The 23,148-nt window shown below is 42.6% G+C and overlaps 1 protein-coding gene across 6 annotated transcripts in view; it reads right to left on the bottom strand.

Annotated features, from left to right (window-relative positions):
- Positions 1 to 23,148, bottom strand: part of IGF1R (insulin like growth factor 1 receptor) — a 309,956-nt gene that overhangs the window by 104,912 nt on the left and 181,896 nt on the right. Inside the window, exon 1 of one of the 6 annotated variants that reach the window (XM_028495219.2) lies at positions 21,343 to 21,524. The exons of the other annotated variants lie outside the window; for them this stretch is intronic. Coding sequence (XP_028351020.1) covers position 21,343 — 1 coding nt within the window. The 5' untranslated portion in view covers positions 21,344 to 21,524. Of the gene's footprint in view, positions 1 to 21,342; positions 21,525 to 23,148 lie in introns of those variants that run through there. 6 annotated transcript variants of the gene reach the window in all.

Below are 23,148 nucleotides of genomic sequence, written 5' to 3'. Positions count from 1 at the left end.
TGCTTGCAGCTCTGGCCACCTCATTAGACCCTGAACTTCCTGAGGGCAAAAGTGGTGTCATCTTCTGATGTATGTATCTACTGAGACACAGGCCCACAATAAGCATGCTCCGGACTTACCAAACCTCTGCACGCAGTCCTCATCCTCTCCCCGCCCAGAGCTGACTCCTCATGTTCTCTGAACTGGCTCCTTGCAGATACGTACCCTCAACACCCCCCACAGGCAGAGGCCCTGACAGCTCTGCCCCTGCCCCTCTAAGTAGCTGCTTCTGCTGTTTCCTCTGCCAGTTAGGCCCTTTGCTGCCCACCCTACTTGGCAAATTCCTCTTCTGCCTAAAAATTACTTCCTACCTTGGGCAGCAGACCTTTCACAAGCTCCCGCCACCCCAGAGCATCTCAGAGAGAGAGGCCTCCGGGTATCTGCTCCTCTCTCCGCCTGGCCAGGACAGGGCATGATGACAGTCCCACAGCTGGCATGGTTGGCTGGAAGAACCAAGAGCTGAAAGGCAAATCCACAAAGTGGTGGCCCGCCCCCAGGTGTCTACAGACCAGGATATTCTGGTCTCCAGACCTGACAGTGCACCCACTTTCAAGCTGGGCTCTGCCACGGGGTCCTTCCCCCTCCCTCTTCCTGAAGGCCTCCTCTCTGACTAAGGCAGGCTCCTTCTCACCTTTCAGCTCTGGTTCAAATGTCACCTCCACGCCCACCACGCCCACCAGCCGGCCACTATCCTGCAGATCTGTTTGGTTTTCGTCATGAGATTTAACTATCATCCTTCTTATCTGATTATCCACTTGCGGGCTTTATAGTCTGTCTTCCTTTTCATCTGTGGTACTCACCACCACATCTCCAGTGTACCTAGAGGATGCCTAGTCCAAATGAACTTTGGGGACCGTAAGGGATAGCACAGAACAAATCACTCAGCAACACACATCCAGGCAAAGGGAAGACGAGTTTTCTGGGAGGGTTTGCTTCAGAACCCTCAATCTGACATTCGCAGAAACATACAAGGTGGGGGACAGGACTAAGCTCTGTGGCCGCACTTGACCCAGGGAGTCCCAGTCATCCTGAGAAGCCCAGGTTCCACAGCTAGAACCTGGGGTCCCTGTTTGCACCCCATGATGCACATGATACACGTTATATGTATCATCCTTTATATACTTTTCCCAAACAGACACAGATTAATGGTGGGAAAGGATAAATTATTATTGACAAACTTCGTACTTTCAATAATAAAAATTGAAATTTTTGGTATAGGTAATAACTATGTAGCTCAGAAATGAAAAAATATATATATATAGGAGATACGACACAGAATCTTCCTTCCCATACTTTGCTTTCAGTATGTGGCAAATACGAATGTTTTTATTTCTCCCTTTTCACACCAGTAATAACCCTTTGTACACACTGTTCTGCTTGTTATTTTGTTCACTTAATATATGTTGAAGATACCTACTTCAACAGCTAAATAATATTCCACTGTATGGATAAACCCTAATTCAGTGGTTCCCAAACTTGTCTGTACATTGGAATCACTCGGGGGACTTCAAAAAAACATGAAATCTGTGTCCCACCTTCCAGAGATTGATTTAATTGGTCTGGGGTATGACCTGAACTTTGAAATTAAAAAAAAAGAAAAATCCCCAGGTAATTCTAATGAGCCAACAAGTTTGGGAGCCACTGCCCTTAACCTAATTATCTATTCCATTACTGATGGATATTTGAGTTATTTCCCATCTATTGCTATTTCAGACAATGGTATAATGAATAACTTTACACAACTGTTACTTTGCATGTGTACAAGTATATCTGTGGGGTAAATGCCCTACCCAAAGTTGCTGAGTCAAGGGTATATGGATTTATAACTTGAGACATATTGCCAAATTCCCCTCCACAGATGTGGTACCATTTTGCAGAGCTTCCAGCAGCTTGGGGCTGTTTTCCTGCAGGTTAGCCAAGAGAGTGTGTTATCAAACATTTTGATTTTTTTCCAATATGAGAGGTGAAAATATGGTATCTCTGTGTAGTTTTAATTTCCATTTCTTTTATGAGTGAGATTAAAACATTTTTTCATATGCTTAATAGTTATGTGTATTTCCTTTTCTGTGAATTATCTGTTCAATATTTTACCCCAAATCCTTTGGAATTGGTAGTCTTTTCCTTATCAATTTCCAGGAGCTGTTTTTTTCACTAGGAAGATTAGCTCTTTGTCGATGACAGAAGTTGCATATATTTTTCCTAGTTTGGCATGAGTCTTTGTTTATGGTTTCTGGCTATGCAGGAGGTTTTTTTAAATTTTTAATAATTTATTCAATTCTTATGAATGCTTTCTTTTCTGGCTTCTGGATTTTGTGTTGAAACTACAAAGGCCTTACCCACTCCAGGGTTATAAAGGAGTTTCCCTCATGTGTTCTTTTAGGACTTTTATAGTTTTGCTGTTTACATTTTTACCTTGGATCCATTTGGAATTCAACGCAGTGTAGGGTATGATGTATGGACCCAACTTTATTTCTTTTCCAGATGGTTACCCATGCCCCAATGCCAGTAAGTGAAGAATTCATCTTTATCCCACTGATTTCAGAGGCTGCCTTTATCAAATACCAATATAGTTTTGCTGTTTACATTTTTACCTTGGATCCATTTGGAATTCAACGCAGTGTAGGGTATGATGTATGGACCCAACTTTATTTCTTTTCCAGATGGTTACCCATGCCCCAATGCCAGTAAGTGAAGAATTCATCTTTATCCCACTGATTTCAGAGGCTGCCTTTATCAAATTTCCTTTGTACTTGTGTCTATATTTGGACTGTCTATTCTGTTTTATTGGCCTGTTCATGCACCAGTACTTCAGTTTTAATTATTTAGACTCTATGGACTATTTTAATATCTGATAACACTAGGGCTCCTCATTGCTCTTATACAGTCTTCTTGGCTATCTTGTTTGTTTGTTTTCATGATAGCTTTAGAATTCGTCTAATTGGTATTTGGATCACATTAAAGTTACAAGTTAACTTGAAAAGAACTGATGTCTTGATAACGTTGATCATTCCTGTTTGATGATATGTCTTTCCATTTATTCGAGTTGTCTGTATTTTTTAATAGCGTTTTGTTGTTAATTCTTAGGTGTTTTCTCTTATTTTCATTGACAATAGACTCTATTCTTCTATAATTTCTTCTAACAAGTTATTTGCATATTGTAGGGTTGAATTATGACAAATCTGTTTATCCTGTTTCTAGCAGAGGACATTCTATTCTCTGCCCTTAGAAGAATACAGTGGGATGGAAAAATTCAAAGGCTGAATACTCTTTAACAATAAATAAGGGTTAAGATCCTAATCAAGCATCAAAGTTATACATTTTGAGTTGGCATCCATAAAACAAGTAAGTCAAATGGTGTGGGGCATACTGCTGGAGAGGCCAAGGCAGGATGCTGGCAGAGAGAAGATGGTATCCTTAAGCTTTGGACCCAACCAATTCAGAGGTTAGGGGAAATACACAGGAAAAAAAATTAAGGACTGATTCTAACAATTATGAGCAGCTGACTTCATACCTTCCTGGGGGCTTGAGGAAGATGGTACTGTCTTGGCTAGGCTGACTATATTAGCAATGCATATGTCTAAACCAGCTAACATCCAAGGAGATTGGCACTTAAGTGTGAACATGTGGATGATGGCCTTTATTTCCCATGAGGTGATTACTGCAAGGCTCTGCTGGTATAAGTCAAGAAATAGTTTCCTCTCCCATAGCCATACGTTTTAAAGATATGACCCCTTAAGAATAACCAAACTCTCACTGAAAGCATGTATTTTTCAAATCTAGAGACCCCAACTTTAAACATTAGGGCTGTGTGGGCAAAGAATTGCACAGTGTGAGTCCTCTTCCAGAAGGGACTAGACAGTGATGTCTAGCTGCAGATTGTCACTCACCCACGGCCTCCAGCTGCTAGATCTTCTAGGGTCACATTCTTTTAGGGCAGCCCCTAGCCAGGAACTGAGCATGGCAGTGGTCCTCCATCCAACAAGGACTCCTCAAACGGGCACTCTTTGCTCTGAGCTCCCCAAGGGCTGGCACAGCCTTTGTCAGATCAGAATCCCTGTCAGATGCACATGTCCTGTCCCTCCCCCCACCATCTTCCTCCTCTCTCTCTTTCACAGTGTTCCTCCTTAGTAAATCTTTTGCATTCCTAACATCACCTTGGAGTCTGCTGGAGAACCCAACCTGCAACAAAGGTGCTTAGCAAATATCTGGGGGGAAAAGAAAGGGATAAAAATCCCCACATAATGTAGGGTGAGACAATTCTGAGACCAGAAGTAGAAAAGCCTCAAATCACATGAGTCAAATGAACGTATTTCAAAGGTTAGTGTCATTAGATTCTAGACATCCTCCAACCTCCATGGCGCTCAGCATTTACTACAGGCTGGGTAGTTATACTGTTTGTCCATCTAAATTTATCCTCACTTCCATCTGGGCAGCAGGTCTGATCATTTCCATTTTACAGACAGGGAACAGCTGATACAAATAAGTGGTGGAACCTGGATTCAGATGCAGGCAGGTCTGTTCCGTTCCAAAGGCTTTTCTTTCCTGATAGTACACTATCCAACACTCATTTATTAGCACAGTCAAGGAGCTGGTGTGATTTGGGGCTGGCAAGGCATCCCCAAGTGCTTCTGCACCTATACTGAGACATTTCCCCGTAAACAATGGTGTGTTGTGCCTTTGTCTCACAAGCTGATATAGTAATTGGTAGCCATGTAACATATTCCTGAGTCAAGGCTATACTTCATTTATGCCAAGCCAAAAACTGAGCATTCACACATTTGTTTAAACACATCCTGAGAAAGCGTTTCTGTAGTTTCCCTTAACCATACTAATTCACTGAATTGCTAATCTTGGGTGGGGGGCAAAGGGCTTTATCCAGTGGCTTTCAAACATTTTTTAAGGCAGACCCTTTCTGCATTGGGTCACTGAATCCATCAGTACCAGCCTCTTCTCCACTGTGTGTTTCCCACACAGAGGCCTCTGGGGAGCCCTGGATGCCCCAACCAGAGACTGGACAGTGCCTCTGGTATCAGCGCCTTGCAGTAGTGCTAAAGGACAGACCAACATATCAGACCAAAGGCAGCCAACTTGCTAGTGGTGCTACTGGAAACGGATCTTAACTTTTCCTGTCCTTATATTCCTCCCACTGTAGTTTAAGCTATAGGCACAAAAGTAAAGATTAATTACACTCAGCTAAATTACCCTCAAATTCTCTCCTAACTCATTTATTATTTCCAAATTTAGTAAAGCCACACTGTTGTGCCTTCATGTATCCCATGGTACCCTTGATAACTTTATCAGAGCCAGCTAGCAGAAGCACTAAGGAATCAACAGAAGATGTTACAACTGCTAAACAACACAAGATACGAATGGATCCTCGGCAACTGTACAAACCTGCTTTTTATGCATGGCTTATGCAACTGCTGTAATTTTAAATTTTTATAAGTCATTTGAAAGAGCAAACATTGATTTTACGGTCAATGAATGGAGGGGAGAAAAGTATATATAATCAAAAGAAAGTTTCTTTCCTTTGGTTGATATCAAAGAAGTTATGGGAAAATGAATATATCTTTTAGAAAAACAAAGACTGAATGAAAACAGCCACTTACAGTAGTCATATGACAATAAGATAGTCAAGGCAACCTAAACATGCTGTCAGAAATTGTGAGCCTTCACCCACCCCATACCTCTAACCTTTTACTCTGTAAAGCTGCCAATTCAATTTTATAGTACAGGAATTTCAGTCAATTAGGGGACATTTAATATTCACTCTATCTACTATGAAAGAAGAAAATATCTGAGAAGAGTTTTTAAAAGTACTACTTTGGAACACTTATGGGCAAACAAGAGTTGGAACACTAATCACTGTAATTTCCCCACCTTGATCACCAGGTGAGGCATTCAGAAAATTGACAGAGGCAAGTGATGATTCAGCTGCAGCAGCAGAAGGGGAACAGAACATTGCCAATCAATTACAAATAGGGAACTTCACAGACTCACCTCAACTGACAGCGAAGGCTGCAAATCAGGGGGTCTGGGGTAGGATATACTTGATAGGGAGCAGGGGTGGGAAGAGAAAAGAAGAGGGAATATATGTGAATGGGGGAGAGGAAGCCAGAGGGACTAACGCAATTTCCATACTGCACACACACAAAGCTCCTCTGAGGTTATCATGCCAGCTTTGATCCTGAATCAGGGTAAAAGAAAAATAAATTCTAAGAACAATTCACAGGGAAAGTCAGAATGTCTAGTCTGTTAACAGCACACCCTGAATAAAGTATTAGAAGAGTATTGGTTATTCTTTTCCCTACTCTCAGAGTTACTGAGTATCTACTGATATGAGATACAAGAAGAGTTTGCAAAGTTTTGGGCACTTCCCAGATCCTTCCAGGTTTAATCAGGCAAAAATATTCGTGGGAACTTCACTTTAAGTGAGGTGATGGATATGGTCATGAGTTTAATTGTGGTGAGCATTTCACAGATGCATGTTTCTGATATGCATATCAGAAACTCAAGTTGTACGCCTCAGTCAAGGTGGTCAATTTTCATTTGTCAATTATACCTCAATAAAGCTGGCGTAAAAAAAGCCTCATAAGAATTCCTTTGGTGGATCAGCCTATGGTGTGAGGAAAGGGTCTCCAGGGTGCCTGATGATGTCTTCAAGCTTTTACTTTTACACTTCTCAGCTATCTCAGAGGTCTGGCTGTAGAATTACTAATATTTTAAACAATGCAAATGTAATTATAGTTGAAGCATATTCTCTCACAGAAGGAAGGAAAAGATTGGCATTTAGAAGCTTCATTAAACTTTTGGCCTTTTCAAGGCTAAATGAATCTTAGGGAAGAAATAAAAAGTTCCCGTTGATTAATTTAAAAACAGACTTCTTACAATTAACAGATCTACATCTATGAAAAAGGGAGCATTAATAGTAATTTGAATAATCTCTCACTTTCTCTGGATAGTTCAACAAAGGTATATCTCTCTACATATAAAATATGGGTGTTCTATATGTAGTTACTCAGCTAAACTTAATTTTCTATTTTCTAATATCAGGGAAATGTCAGTTACCTTTGCACAAACATGACTAGCCCAAGCAACTTATTTACAAATGCAGACATGCCTGCTAGAAGATTAGGAAAAAAATGTATAAATGTATTTGTCTATATGATACCACTCCGGTCCCCATATATATATATTTTTTTTTTGGTCAGCACAAGAGTTATAAAAGCATCTTTGGAGTATATTAAAATGTTCAGCACTTAGGATATTCTTTTTCTCATGATTCTTATCCCAACATAGAAATGGGATGATTTGTTAAATAGACATAACTAAATTATCATATTCTCTTCATCTTCCAAATTTATTTAGACTTGCTACCCTGTTCTTTCTCTGGAATTTCCTTTGCTTTTCCTTTTGTCAGTAAGCTAAATTACTTCTCCTCCCACATGCATAAAAGCATTAATTTATAAAACACATAGCCATATGTCATATCTCATGTAATTCTATTTTACATTTCACCGCCCCCCAGACTTATCTAACATGAACAAATAGATATTATTTACTGGAGTCAGAATGAGAATTATCTAATGCCACTTACATAGCCATAAATTGATTTTTGATTAATGTTTAAGCAAAAAGCAAACAAGCCCATCTGCTCTGAAAACAAACAAACAAAAGCAGCGCACATAGTTCACAGGAATGTCTTCAGTATTAGTATGTTTCAGCTGCTGGTAAGAATTTGTTTTTCCCATTGCTATTATGAAAATGTACCGCTGACAAGAATGTAATTCTGTATCTAGATGTAGTTTATCTTCTAGCAACTGTTAATTTGATAGACTTACTTATGGTAAAATAAAAAAAACCAATCCCACTCTGAAGAAAGCCCAGACGACCTGTAACCAGCAGCAAATGTTTTCTGGACTGCTCAGTGACAGCAAAGGGAATCTTCCATGGACTCGTTTTTCTTCTTTAAGGGCTGCTCTCTGGTTGGATTAAGAATGAAGAGGTGGGGGCTTCCCTGGTGGCGCAGTGGTTGAGAGTCTGCCTGCCGATGCAGGGGACACGGGTTCGTGCCCCGGTCCGGGAGGATCCCGCATGCCGCGGAGCGGCTGGGCCCGTGAGCCATGGCTGCTGAGCCTGCGCGTCCGGAGCCTGTGCTCCGCAACGGGAGAGGCCACGACAGTGAGAGGCCCGCGTACGGCAAAAAAAAAAAAAAAAAAAAAAGAATGAAGAGGTGTCACATGGCAGAGCAGCATCCTGGGTGCTGAGCAGGGGGCCACCAGGCATGGACCCCTGGCTTTGTCCCAGCTGATCACTCCGGTCAGGAGAGAGAGACTAAGAAGGCCAGGGATCAACTCGCTAGTGGAGCACAGAGCATCCCTCATGATAGTCCTACCCGTGGTGATGGCACCCATTCTGAAGAGGAAGGCTTATGCTGTGGATGATGAGGATTCTGATGAGGAACCGAATACTTGGGAGCTGTCAGAAGAGGTGTCCCGCTGTCCACCCGAGGAACAGGCTGCTTATCTTTTTGTTTTTTGTTGTTTTTTTTTTTTTTGCGGTACGCGGGCCTCTCACTGTTGTGTCCTCTCCCGTTGCGGAGCACAGGCTCCGGACGCGCAGGCTCAGCAGCCATGGCTCACGGGCCCAGCCGCTCTGCGGCATGCGGGATCCTCCCGGACCGGGGCACGAACCTGTGTCCCCTGCATCGGCAGGCGGACTCTCAACCACTGCGCCACCAGGGAAGCCCCTGCTGATCTTTTTAATGAGGATTGGGACCTGGAGTTGAAGGCAGGTTAAGGGAATCCATAGGATGCTGACATTCAGGGTTGCCTTTCTCCAGAGGTCAGACCTTGGGTGTGCTGTGCCCCACAAGGAGACGTGACCTATAACCCAGCTCCATCCACCTCCACTCGTATCCCATTATTCCAAGATCTCCTTTGAAACGGGACAGTTTGAGGGTGCAGAAGACTGAGGGTGCAGCTTTTGCCTGGCAGGTGGGTGGGTGGACCCTCCAGACCCAGGGTAGCATGGGTCTCCTTTCTTTGAGGTGGGATGTCACATCTGAGGAAACATTCCCAGTGATCCCAAGTTGGGCACACAGACTGGTGTTAAATAAGGTCCACTATCCCCAGTTCTGTTGTCGTTGTTGTGAATGGGCTCCTCCTTGGAATGTCTGTATTTATGTCTGTGTCAGGAGAAGTTGTGTTCTTTATAAAGGTAGAAAAAATATTTAAAAAGAAAAGAATGAAGAAAAGCTAGGTATCCACCTGCACAGGGAAAGTGAGTGAGTGCCAAAGAGGAAGACTAACAATATTTTATACTGACCATCTATTGGGCGCATATGAAATTTCCTTTTAGATGCCACCCAGAAGCGGCAAGACTCTAAACCAACAAGAAAGTAAACAAGAAAAGGCTCCATCCTGTTTATTTCTGTCGTCTCCAGGGCTCCCTCAGTGTCTGGCACACAGTACATCACACCCGGGTCGGGGATGACGGACAGCTCTAATCCACTGAGAGTGAATTTACCCGACTTCTTTACAGAGATAAGAGAACGCACAGCCACATAGGTGGGAATCTCACTAATAACAATGAGTTGCCAATATTCTAATTTTCAGGGGGGAAGAAAAGATGAGATAAAGAAAAAGAAATCTGAGAAAACTGAACAAAAACCCCCAGCCAGTTAGTGGAAATGGAGCACATGCTAGTGAGTGAAAAAAAGACACACCTTAACAACTACAAGAAGAAATGTTAACTTTCTAAGTTAGATCTCAGACCGCATAACAAAAATAAAACTTTAAATCTCACCCACCATGTTACATATATACTGTCATTTGTTAATAAAGACAAAAGAGCACTATTGAGTTTCTACCGAGTTTCTATAAATGTTCACTCCCAGACTAAGAGAGATACTGTCAAAGTGAACAAGTCCTGTTATGACTGTATTTCCACTTTGCTTGCACAAATCCTGTCGCACCTCTGCAATAATGACTCTGGAACAGGGTTTTGTCCTAAGAGTGCATTTCAAAATTGTTCCTTAAAACGTTCCACACATACATGCACTGGCCTGGAGAACAAGGACCTTTGTCTTTCTTTGCCAAAAGACAGTGTTTCTTGAGGCCCGTTTTTGCCTTGGATGGACAGTTCTGATGTTGGCTTCAGAAAAATAAGTGCATGACTGTCCTAAGTGGGAGAGAGAAAAACCTCAAACAGAGATTGTTAACATGTCAATTACATCAACCTTTTCTAATTACAACTCTGCACTTCATTATTCTTCAGGCAAAATGAGTCCCTTAAGTTTAGAGTGCCAGGTAAACAAAGCCTTGCACTGTCCTTGCTTCAAAAGTTTGTTTTTATAAACATTCCCCTTGTCCCCCAACCCACAGGGCAGCAGCACAATGGTCCCGTTGTTGAGCATGGCCTTGACCTCTACAGGACAATAGATTGTTTTTCTCTTAGCCCCCTCAGAGAAAAATCCGTTTTAATAAGAAGTCTCTTCCTTTGCAAAGGAAGTTAAGGAGTGAAAACCAAAAAATGAATGTACGTAAATGTAGATTTCTCAGCTTAGATTGTGCAGCAGTGGTGGGTACTCGGCTTGCCAGGAAAGCACATCACCTGCTCCTGTCTAGGGGCAGAGATTAAGGGGTCTGTTCTGGAAGTTTCCAAGGAGGCCATTTTAGGTATCATAACTGGGAACTTTCTAAGCAGGATGTTACTCCTATCTATGGGAAAAACATAACAAAAGCAAAACAAAGCACCCAGAAAATCGCTTATTGAAGGTGTCCTAGGAAGGAGTTTTATCTGGAAAGAAGACACCAGGAGCCGCCCCTTTCCAGGAAGACAGGAAGGGCAACAGTTCTGCTCAGGAAGCCAACCATGTAGAAGCAAACATGCTGCAGTGTCGGTGGAGAAACCCCTTTTCCAGAACCTTCCAAGGCTGAACTTCTTGTTAGATGTACCAGCACAGCAGAGGGGGGCCCCCACGGGCTGAGGAGAAGCACCCCGCAGCAGATGACCAGAACGACATGGGAGGAAACTGACTCCCCCCCTGCCCCCCACCAAGGCCAGGCAGCTTGTCTCTCAAATACTCTTCGCCAAGGCTTCCACGCTTTATCTGGGTCTGTACTGTGAAGGCACTCGATGCGCAGAGGATCAGCCACACACAGGTAGGGTGACCAGTCAAGTATCCCAATGGGGATACGGTAAGACTGAGGAAATTGCTTTCTTGGTAGCCTGTAGAATGCACTAGATAACTTCATTATGATGGCAGTAAGGCTGATTTCCAACACACACACACACACACACACACACTTTTAAAAACAACTTATTGGTAAAGCAAGACCTTCAGTACATTTTCTCCCTCTACCTTCTTTTTTTTCTAAAGGTTACTACTTACTTACTTTCCCCCCACTAGTTTAGATAATACCAGAAGAAACAGGACACTATAAAAAGCTTATTTTGCTACCACAGAAAGCAATGTTTTAAGGGCAGTCGGGTTTGATAACAGCACACACTGTTTTTGCAATATCTTTCATCAACACCAGCTCTCACATCATGTGCTTTGGGCTCATTTAACCCCCCTCCCCCCGGAATGCCCCCATTCCGGGGTGGGGGGGGAATCCCTGACAGCCTGCCGGCCCCAACTAAGCTAGCAATAATGTCCAGGAAGACAGCAAAGACTGGAACGTGTAGTTAAAACTACAAAGGAGAGTGATTTAAGTATAAAGTTAAGCACAAGGGCCATGTCAAAGTTTTGTGGAACAACTAAGCTTTTGGAAGGGACTTGAAAAGAGTAACTGACAAATAAATAATATGGTAAAAAGTCTGGATTGTAATTTTTTTTTTAATTACAGATAAAATGACAGCAGGCAAATGATTTTCTTTCCAAAATGAAATGAAGACCCAGGGACCATTTGAGCAGAGACATCCATGCAAGATGGGGGTCCCTGGACCTGTCATTCATGGGGGCAAAGCAGAATCAGGGGGCTGTTATATCTCATCTACCACTAGCATCTCCACCATCCAGACGAATGATCTTGCCACTAAGTCTAGGAAGAAGGGGAACACAACACAGAAAGGCCCTCCTTCCTCCACACAAAGCCACCAGAATATCTGAAGTCTCAGTGGCATTTGAATCTAACATTTTCATATCTCACGCATATAGAGCTGAGATACCACTTCCAGCCATCTGAACATCTGAACCATCCAGCTAGAGACAGTGTGTGTGTCTGGCAGTGGGCTGGGGGTGGGTGGGTAGGTGGTGGGACTTGTAATAAAAGGCAGCAGAGAGTAGAGTCTAAGAGTATGTCTCTAGGGCCAGATCAACTGGGTTCAAAGCCCAGGTCTGCCATTTACTAGCTGTGCTTCCTTGGTCAATTCACTTACGCTTCTGTGCCTCAGTTTTCTCACCTCTGAAGTAGGGATAGTAATTCTATGTGAAAACTGAGTCAGTTTGTGCAAAGTGCTTAGAGTAGTACCTGGCATACGTTAAATGCTGAATCAGTGTCAGCTGTTGTAATCTAAGTGTAAGCTCACCTGCAGGAGGAACGAGAGTCCTAAGGGCTAACAAGCTACAGCTTGGTTGGCAGTGCTGCTGTGAAACCCAGTAGGCTCTTCACCCTTTAAATGCCCTCTGGTCCTCCCCCTGACCTCAGTGGCCTTGGGAGGAGTTTGGGGTTGAGTGAGCATTGAGACAACAGAAACTCTCCCAGCACAAGCAGGAGCCCATCTCTCCAACAGACACTAAGAAACAAATTCTTGTATTTTTCCAAGGTCTGCTGAGTGGTCAGGAGAAGAAAGCCGAGGGACAGGAGGGCAGAGCTTCAGGCAATGACAAAGGAGCCTGAGCAGCTCCCCCAGGATTGCAGCCAGCCGCCTCTGGCTGGAAGCTGATTTAAGTTGTTCTAAGTCCCATTCTAAAGGGATGCTCTGGGCACTGGATCCTACCGATAAATAGAGATGAGTGAGTCAAGGGTAACACTATGCTCAGATCAGCACGCTGCCCAGCCCTTTGACCTTGGGAGTGCTGGGAATGTCTCGATGGGCAAGAACACGAGAAGGTCGTGTGCTGCAGGAGCACAGACTCCCAGTGGCCATTCTGGAGCCTTGCCCAGCTGTAGACAGGCTGCCATCTATCTTCTGAACAATAAGTTTGGAATTCAGGAAAGCAAAGTAGGCATCCCTACCATTTCCATCTCCTAAATATTCATACTCCAAGAAGTCCTAGAATTGTCTTAGTTCTTAACATTCCAGACACCATTTTTAATTAACTGCAAAATCTAGAATGAGGGGCAGAGAATTTTCGGGGTCATGTGTCAGTTTTTCATTGCTTTACATACAAGATGTAGAGGGCATTTTAATCTTCCTGTAAGTATAGTTAGTTTGGATACCATCTCTGCTGAGGACTCTATCTTGATCCCACAATTCAAGTTGCTGTACATCAATACCATATTATCATCATTTGGTAGAATTTATGACAACCTATCTCTCTTATCTCCTTGCCGGATGGCCAGCTTTTGATAATCTGTGGTAAGCAAGGCCAAAGAGCATGGTTAATTGAAATCTAGGTAATCTTAGAAATTCCTTTTAGTCAATAATGTCAACTTCTTTTTTTCTAACCTACAGCTTGTATTTCTGATACAGCTCCAAAGAGATATATTTCATTTTATTCACTGACCTTTCAATATTTGGTGAGGACACTAAGAAGCACTGAGATGATCAAATGCAGGCAGATGATAAACTAAAGGGTCTGGATAATATCTTTAAATGCTTGTAGAAAAAGAAAAGGCTTAATTAGAAAAATCTAAATTCTTTCCAATAAAGGTGGGCCCAAAACATGCTCTATAAAATCCTACTAAATGAATGCTCTTTGTAAAGAAACACTAAAAAAACAAAAAACAGTATCAGAAGGACTCTCAAGGCATGGAAACTATTTTGCAAATGCTCTAACGGGTTTGGTAATCCACTGGATCCAAATCAGAATGGCGGTCAAGGCAGTTTGTAGACTCTCAACGGCAGGTGAAGAAGACATTCTTGGGACCCAGTACTTTGCTGTCCTTTCAACATTTAAGAGACATTTCCATTCTTTGTAAATCACTTTCAGCCACCCAGAGAGTTACCTGGAGAAAAATATGGTTAAAGAGCCTGTTCAGGGGAAAAGGGACAGCTCATCCTTACAGAAAAATCCCAATGAATACATATAGAAGGAAACAGAAACTCGCCGTTAGAACATCATAGTAATAATGTTGCAGGTAAGCTCCACCACGGGATGCCAACATTAGTGAGTGATGAGAAACAGGACATTTGTACAGTCTCCAAGTATCATCCTTCCACCCCCAAGATATTAGGTTACAAAGGGGAAACTCTACAGTGGAGAAACTTGCCCTTGACCACATCTCAGTAGTAAACACACTGACATGACCCTGACATGAAGCACTGAGAGGAACACAACCTCACTCCTGTGGTCTTCTTCCCCCACATGCAGAAACTGAGTCTAATTAGTAGAAAACATGAGAGAAACTCAAGTGGAGGAGCATTCTCTAACATAACTGATCAATAATCTCCAAAAGTATCAAGGTCATGAAAAACAAGGAAAGACAGAGGAACTGTCACAATTGGAGGAGACCATGTAGACATAGTAAAATAACGCAATGAAGGATCCTGGGCCTGAAAAAAAGGACATTCATGGAAAAACTGGTGAAATCCAAATAAAGCCTGTAATTAATAGTATTGTGCCAATGTTCATTTCTTGGTTTTGATAATTAGATTATGGTTATGTAAGATGTTAATGTTAGGAAAAACTGGGTGACATTTCAGGAACTCTCTGTGCTGTTTTTTCAACTTTTTGGTAAAGTCTAAGATTATTACAAAATACAAAGTTATAAAAAAAAAAAAAAGAAAAGAAAGAGAGAGACTGTTCGGTTTAGCCCTGGTGAGTGGGGTCATCCTCACTACAAAGGTGCTGGCTTTGGTTCTAGCTCTCCAGATTCTTCTCCCTTAACGGATTTTATAATCTTCAGTACAACTGATATTACATAGTTGAAATTCAAATTCAATAGACTGAAGGAAGAGGGTGAAAAAGAAGTCACACTGACATTGAGGAAAGTATAATTATTGAGAAAGTACTTAATACCATCCTCACAATTCATTTAACCCCCACCCCTTCATGGGCACATCTCCCTCAACAATACTGCAATAATTGGGCTAAATTCCAAAGCAAACACTCCTTATTCAGAACTTGGCTGTGTAGAAAATGCAGTCCTGACAAACTTTTAGTAAGTTACTTAAGGATGCAGAGGCTTCATTATACAGAAGTTAAAGGATTTGGAGACCAGTGTTCTTCCCAGACAGCAACTGCGTGGAGCTGCTGCGGGGATGGCTCTGGCTTTCTACTCCTTCCGACTCCCTTACAGACTAAGTCAACTTCACATGTTTCTAGGACGTGTAACTCCCCCCTCCCCACTTCACCCCCTTTTGACAGGTTGTGCCTAAAATTTAACTAAAATTAACTTAACTGAAGAGGGTCTACCCTGCTTGCCTATGTCAACCTGTGGGGTGAACACAGTCTTAAACAACTATGGAAGCCTACCTCCTACTGAGAGGAACAATTATTCCTGGAGGAAATCTCCACTTTAAAGCCACAATTAAAATTGCATCCCTCCTCTGCAACTTTCACTGAAAGGGTAAGAATGGAAAAAAGATGAGTGCTTCCACTTTGTTGGTAAGAGTTGGTCAGAGTTAATGGTAGGTAGTCCTATTGTATTCCTTCTCACCAGTTACCTACACAAAAGAACAACGGTTGTATTAATTGTATCCTTTCAGCAGAGCCCTCAAATCCTGTGTGTGTTGTGTTTTCTCTTGCCCTGGCCACCTAAAAAGCCTGAGTTACTTTTGACAAAGATCACATTGGTTTGGCTCAATATAGCCTATGAGACAGCTCAATACTTTCCTACTTACAAACACAGGCAAGCATTTAGGTGTGTCCCACTGGCCCCCCACCAAAACCCCCAACCAAAACTGTTGTTAACAGTGACAACAGTCTAAGTGCAAGTAATAGTACGTACCCTAGTATTCTGTGTTTATGTCCGCTAGTTTATGAGTACACCCTAAATGTCCTTTCCCAATTAATACCCTTCCAAGTCCACGGGCAAAGGATCCCCTTGATCCCCAATGCCTGAGCCAGCTGAACCATCCAGGACTGCTTTGCCCGGCTCATTTAGCAATGCTGTCTTTCAGAGCTGTTATAAGGGTTTGCAAAGTTAAGAATGCTCGGAGATCCCCACCTAACAGTAATTGTTCTGTTTTCTGATATTTCTGGTAACCCCCAGAGTTCAGTGTCTTTTCCAGCTCTATTTGTGCCAATAGGGCTGGGGCCTTATTGACCCATGCATCAATTCTGGTGGCTAAATGGTGAATAAGGCAGAAAAAAGCAGAAACAAGCGTGAAGCCAAGAGTTTTCATCAGAATCTGAGCCTTTAGTGAAATAAACAAAGAAGCACATAGATTATATTATTGAAGCTAGAGGGTTTTAATGGCCTCCATTTTCTTAAGAGTATTTCCCCGCTGCCAGACAGATAGATGGCAACTACCATGGCCAGAGGAAGTGACTCCTCCTGATATTTCTATCGTAAGCATTTTGTGTTTCTACCAGAAGTGTAAATCCTACTGTGTGTCAGGCATATGGTGATGCTGGAGATACAAAGATAAATCAGAATTAGCTTAAAAGTCTTAAAAACCCTTAAAAAAGCCACAGTCTAGCCAAAGATCAAGCTGTAAACATATAACAACACAAACTGTTACATGCTATGAAGATAGAATGGATTCATTTCCTGGGGGTAGGGGAGAAGGGTGGCAGGGCAAAGGGGGTTTTAATTAGGAGATGCCATTTAGTAAGTCCTCATAAACCCAGCAGAGTAGACATCTGGCCATAATAAATCAAACCCTGTATTCAGGGTCCATACTATTACTCAACAAGGATAATTCAAGCAATTACCAGATATCATGATCCAAGACATAAGTTCACTTGAGGACCCCGACTATGTGAGCATGAATATTTTTTTGGCTGCCTCCAACTAGCACGTTTATGAAAAACAGGTTAGGTTACTGGCTCCAAATTACTTTTTAATAAAAAAAGCAAACAAAAAAAGCTTAAGCTTTTAAGATTTCTTTTTTAAAAAAACTGGAAAATAATCTCCCTGTCAGGAGCATGCATGATTAATGATTTGTGTGATATAAGCTTGCGTATCTGTGTTTCTATTACATGTACTTCCTAACAGCGTAAAATTGCCCTAAAGACTCTTGTGGTACTGATATGCCCCCTCCTCACTCCCAGACCATTTTAAAAAATCCTTTGTAATTTCTGGAAAATTTTAGACTACAACTATCAATGGGCCATTCAATAACGGGAACTACTGTCAAGTCATTCATATGAAGTTCTGAAAGTATTACCATCAGTAAAGAATCACTCACTTCCACAAAACAGTTGATGCAAATACTGTACTCCAGCTGCTTACTTGCAACAAACATTAGAAAGCTGGCTACTTGTAAATCCATTCTGAGGTTGGACCAAACCAGGTTGACCAGGTCAACAACTAAGATTGAATCAATCAGTCAAGTCAGTATAACACTTAAAAACTATGATTTATATCACTTTATAGGACTCATTGATACTACAGGCAAAGATCTAGAACAGAGAGTATGGTACAATTGGCAACTCCATAAACGGTGGTTCTTAAATTTTCCACATGGGGAGCATTGAGGTTAACTATTCAAAACTCTTTGTTTGACAGATGAGGAAACTGATGTTGATGGCGATCAAATGAGTTCATACAAGAATCTAAGTTTGTTCGTTGGCTTTTCTGGTATGGTCCAACACAACATGTCATTCTACTGAGTTTCAGGAGAGGGTACCAGTAGACACTTCAACCCAAAGTGACTTGTCTTTGACAGTTATGAATTGGAGGGAGGGTCCATAATGTAGTCCCCACCATCTCCTCCTAGTAACGGCTAGCACCATTTAGCCAACCCAAGCCCATCACACTAGGTCAAAATTCAGAGCCCAGTCAAGGCCACAGATGAATGCAATCACTATCACAGATACAGACTGTTTAGGATCTGAAGCAATTAAACAGATAACAGTACTATTTGCAATAAGAAACTGGTTTTACAAATCTGTGAGTAATAGGGACCAGATGAATGTGCCAGAAATTCTGTAAGCCCTGGCTCACATTACATCAATTTTTTTTGGTAGACATATAGCAAGTAAACAGAGTTTAGGAAGCCAATTTCCATTTAGCATAAGGTAATTAATTGTGTCTTAAAAGAGAAGAGAAAGACGCCTAAATCTTCATGAGGCATCCCACCTAACTTAAGTTTGCTTTTCGAGAGAAAACTGTGCACCCACGAAAGGCAATCAAGATTTACATAGCTAATTCATATTCACAGAGACATGTCAACATATATCTGTAAAAGGATTATCCTTAATCTTTCGGCTGCTTGAGTAGGAATAAAATGCCTAGACTGTGGCTCAAAACATCTAGCTGTGAGGAGGTTAAACATCTCAGTGATAACCTAATAAGGTAAAATATAAAAAATTTCCTTCCTGGCCTCTCTCCCTCATTCAGTCATTCATGTAAATATGTAATGAGCTCTCACAACGTGCCTGTGTCTGCGCCAGGTGCCAGGGACCCATTAGGGTATAAGACATGTGTGATTCCTACACCTCTGAGTGCAGCAGGGGCTGTAAGAGTGTATTAAGACGTCTGTCTACCCTCCAGTGCTGTAAACCCTAATCCCTGCCCTCCAGGAGTTTACAGTCTCCTTGGGCACACAGAAGCTGTACACAGTGATAAAATTAAACAGACGTAAACCGCCAGAGGGTAAAAGCAACGTGAGGTCTGCGAGCTGAGAGGAAGAATTTCCTGCAATACAAAGAAAAGGACCCAGACACACAGGCAAATAGAAGAGGACGCGATGTCGTCAAGACACGGTAGAGGCATGGACAGCACACACCAGTGTAAGTGGGGGGAAGAGGTCATGTGAGGTAGAAAGCGGGGTGTGGATTCTAGATCCGGTAACAGGGAGCAACCTTCTGGCCTCAGCAGGATCCATGCAAAAGAGTGTTAAGCTGGCAGGTGGGAAGGCAAGATGGATTCAGATGTACAGAAAGTGGGTGCAGGAAATTCACTCAGGATGCTAGAAATCCTGGGGTCGGATGAGGGCGGAACAAATGGAAAGGTGAATTTTTAAGTAGAAAGGAAGTGGCAGGATTTGGTGACTGATGACAGATTTCAAGGTTTTGAGCTGAGGCCAGTACATCACTGGTAGAGTCCAGAAGGCAGGCTGGCTTTTTTTTTTTTTTTGCGGTACGTGGGCCTCTCACTGTTGTGGCTTCTCCCATTGCGGAGCACAGGCTCCGGACGCGCAGGCTCAGCGGCCATGGCTCAGCGGCCATGGCTCATGGGCCTAGCTGCTCCGTAGCATGTGGGATCTTCCCGGACCGGGGCACGAACCCGTGTCCCCTGCATTGGCAGGCGGACTCTCAACCACTGCGCCACCAGGGAAGCCCCGGCAGGCTGGCTTTGAAGAAGCAAGGCATGTGGTGTTTCACAGGCTGAGAGTGAGGTGATGGGAGGCTTTCCCAATGCATGAGTCTGGTGGATATGGGAGACACGGGGCAAAAAAAAAAAACAACTCAGGGGAAAGGCAGGTCCAGGCAGAATGCACCTTGCAGCCATGTTAGATAAAGCCATGAAGGTGATGAGCTCCCGGGGACTCCCACCCAGGCAGAAAGGAAGAAGACAGGAACATTGCTCCAAAAGCTCGGAGGAGGGTCAGTAGTGATTCCATATGGGAGTGAAGCTGGATCTGAGCCCAAAGGGTGGGTCAGCTTTGCTGAAGGGAGGGGAAAAGACATTCCAGGCCAGGACACAGTGGGGACAAGCGAACAAACAAGACTTCAAAGGACGGGCTACCTGCCCCTGTTGTCTCAGTATTGAAAAACCACCTTTAACATACTTTATGATAGACATCTGATTAGTCAATTAGTTACAACTCTATGGAACTACCCCTTAACTTCAATTATATTTTGCTTTTCATAATCAGCCATTTTCATAAATAATTTTTTTTCCAATAAAATACAAGGTACATAGAGAAAAGCGAGGGCATCAGATTTCACCAAACCACTGTGGTCCAAACACAGCAGTGGTCTATTCTGGTCCATCCGAGATGATCTGGTCTCTGGCACGGGTGCATTAAAAATTTTTCAAGTCGACGAATACCAACATTAGAGTCACCCACTTTCAAGGTCATAATTGTTGCATATAAAAAGACGTAGAATCACAGACTGTCCCCAAACAGCAGGAGCTCTCGTGGCCTCTGCCTCTCCTGGGATCCAAGAACTACAGTGTTCTCCTGCTTCTATTTAGAGCATCATGAATGCTAAATAGAAATGTGAAAAATTATCCCACAAAATGAAGCAAAGCAGACATTATCCCCCTGTAGACCCACACCCTGGAGCGGTTCACCACTTAATTTTGGCTTGCAAATGCATTCTTAAACGCGGACTTGTTGTTTGCCATCTGTAACCCCCAAACAGCCTAAATATATATTTGTGTAACACCTTGATACAGTGGGAAAAGAACTCAAGTTATTTTTTAAGGTAATAGCAGCTATTGCTGTGGAAAAGTCATGGAGCAATTCCATCAAATCAGTGCTACGGTTACTTAGCATCACATAATCTCAGACATGGATAATGCTAGAGATGTGGAGGGAACTGATCTCAGGAACAACAGGGAAACTAACAAAAATAGTCTTTTCTTACTAAACACATCAAACGTGGTTAAAAAAAATTTCTTTGAGCTGGACTTGCTGGTAAAATGACTTGTTTGAATACAAGCCTGAATTGTAGATTATTTTCAAATTAATGAAGTTTTTCTACTGGTAAGGACTTATAACAAGAAGGACTTATAATAACAAGGCGCAGTATCCTAAGAAGCCCTCAGGAACTTGTTTCACTGAATAAGAATAATGTGCAATTAGGCCAACAATTGTAACTAAGTGTTTCTGAGGGCTTAAAAGTAGTTGTTCTCAAGTAGTTCAAATATCATCAAGTTCATATAAAGGACTGTATGGCATTTAACTGAATTGGTCAACTTTGTCATGCACTGTGATATTAAGATGAGCAAATGTACTAAATAGCACATAGTAGGCCTTCCCTAGGTTAAAACAAGAGAACAAACTTCAAAATAGAAAAAAAAAAAATCTCAGTAAATATATTAGGAGAAATATGAATTAAGAAATACTCACTTCAGGATTCCTTTGATAAGTAGGTCCCATTCATGCCTGTAAGTGTTTCTTTGCAAATTATAAATTACTTCGCAGAGGAGGTGGGGTACAGAGACCACCCGGCCAGCAGGGGCACAGGAACTGAACATCAACGTGATTAGATGGGTTTCGGAAAGTGTGTGTGCTCTTTCCAAAACGGATCAACTACCCTTGTTCTCCCCAACGTTTCCAGAGGCCGTTCTGTCTCCCTGTTAGAATCCAACGAGTCAGAAGTACAAGATGTCAGGTACAGGTGAGTCATTTCGCCCGTCCTGTCTCCCAGCCCACCCCGTGGCAGGGACCCAACCAAGGTGCTGTGTCTAACATGACTGGGTGAGAGAGCTCTTTTTAGGATTCTGGCTGAAGCCTGACTTCCTGGGAGTCAAAGGAAAGCTCCCAACAGCCTCTCTTGAGGCTGAAGGATGGACTGTGAAAATTTTAGGCCAAGCATCTAGAGCGCTGGGAGGAACATGAGAACTCACTGCTTTCTAAGTCAATAAAGAGTCAAACTGGGCAGTCTTGTTTATGCGAGAGGGACCACTCTAAAGGGCACACTTGTGCAGCGTGGAATGCTCTGGGTAACGTGTCTCCTGACTGCCTTTCTTTCTCAGATCATCCCCAGCTCCACACCCGCAACCTCTGCCACCAAATTTTGGAGGCCAATTTACCACCAGTAGGGAAAACTTGATACCTGGCTGATGCATCAGCTTTCAGCAGGAGAGATGGGGATGGGAGGAAAAATTTCTTTTCAAGCCTCCCTCTCCACTGCGGAATGCCACAATGAGAACCTCTTTTTCCTTCTGATTGTTGCTAGCAGTTTAAATGACCACATTTAATCAGCTAAGCGAGAGTTGGTTTAAAAGGCCATTTACAAAAGGAGGAGTAAATGGCCTTTTAAACCAATTCACACTACCTTCAAGTGCCCAGTTCACCAAGTCAGAGGGTTTCCTCCAACTCTCCTCATAAGCATTAGAATGACACCTAGTCCAGCAGTTTTCCAATAACTGCTTCCTCTTCAGTTCATTAAGGATGTTAACAGCACTTAAATGCAACAAAGCAATTTAGACTAGGGGTCTGAACGGAATTGTGTCCTGAGGTATATATTCAGACACTCACTGCCATGTACTCTGCATGTTTTCCAAGACCTATTCGCTCTCAAACTCCTGAACACAGGTATGAAAATGCCAACGTGAGACTCCACTGTCATGTTCATTTGTTATTTCTTCTTTTTTCTTGGGCGGCGGAGCGGGGGGTGCTTGCAGACTGAACATTTTTAGCCAATCAGCTTCTATGACAGATAACGGTTTATTCTCAGTACTAAATTCAAATCTTAGTAACATAGCAATTGCATTCTAAAATAAACTATCTCCTTGTTCTTTCTTCTAAGGAGAGTGTTTAGTGTGATATAAAGAGAGGGTAATCGTAGGCAGCTGTATGGTCTCCCATTATTAAACCCCATAGACACGTCACAGTGAGCAAGCTGCTCTGGGCGTGGTTTTCAATGTTTTATTGCCTATTCAGGTGCTCCAGCACTTTCAAGATATCCTTGTCAGCAACAAAATAGAGCACTTCCTTCTATCTTTATCACATAGGTTGCCAGACAACTACACAGAGCTAGAGTGGGGAATGTTACAGTAAACACTTCCCTAAAATGGTTATATGTGTCACTGATAAACAATAGAAAATTTAAAAGAGATACAACTGGGCTTCCCTGGTGGCGCGGTGGTTGAGAGTCCACCTGCCGATGCAGGGGACACAGGTTCGTGCCCCGGTCCGGGAAGATCCCAC

Source organism: Physeter macrocephalus, chromosome 11 (assembly GCF_002837175.3).
Source record: "Physeter macrocephalus isolate SW-GA chromosome 11, ASM283717v5, whole genome shotgun sequence".
Lineage (NCBI taxonomy): Eukaryota > Metazoa > Chordata > Mammalia > Artiodactyla > Physeteridae > Physeter > Physeter macrocephalus.
This window is presented reverse-complemented; position numbering and strand designations above follow the sequence as displayed.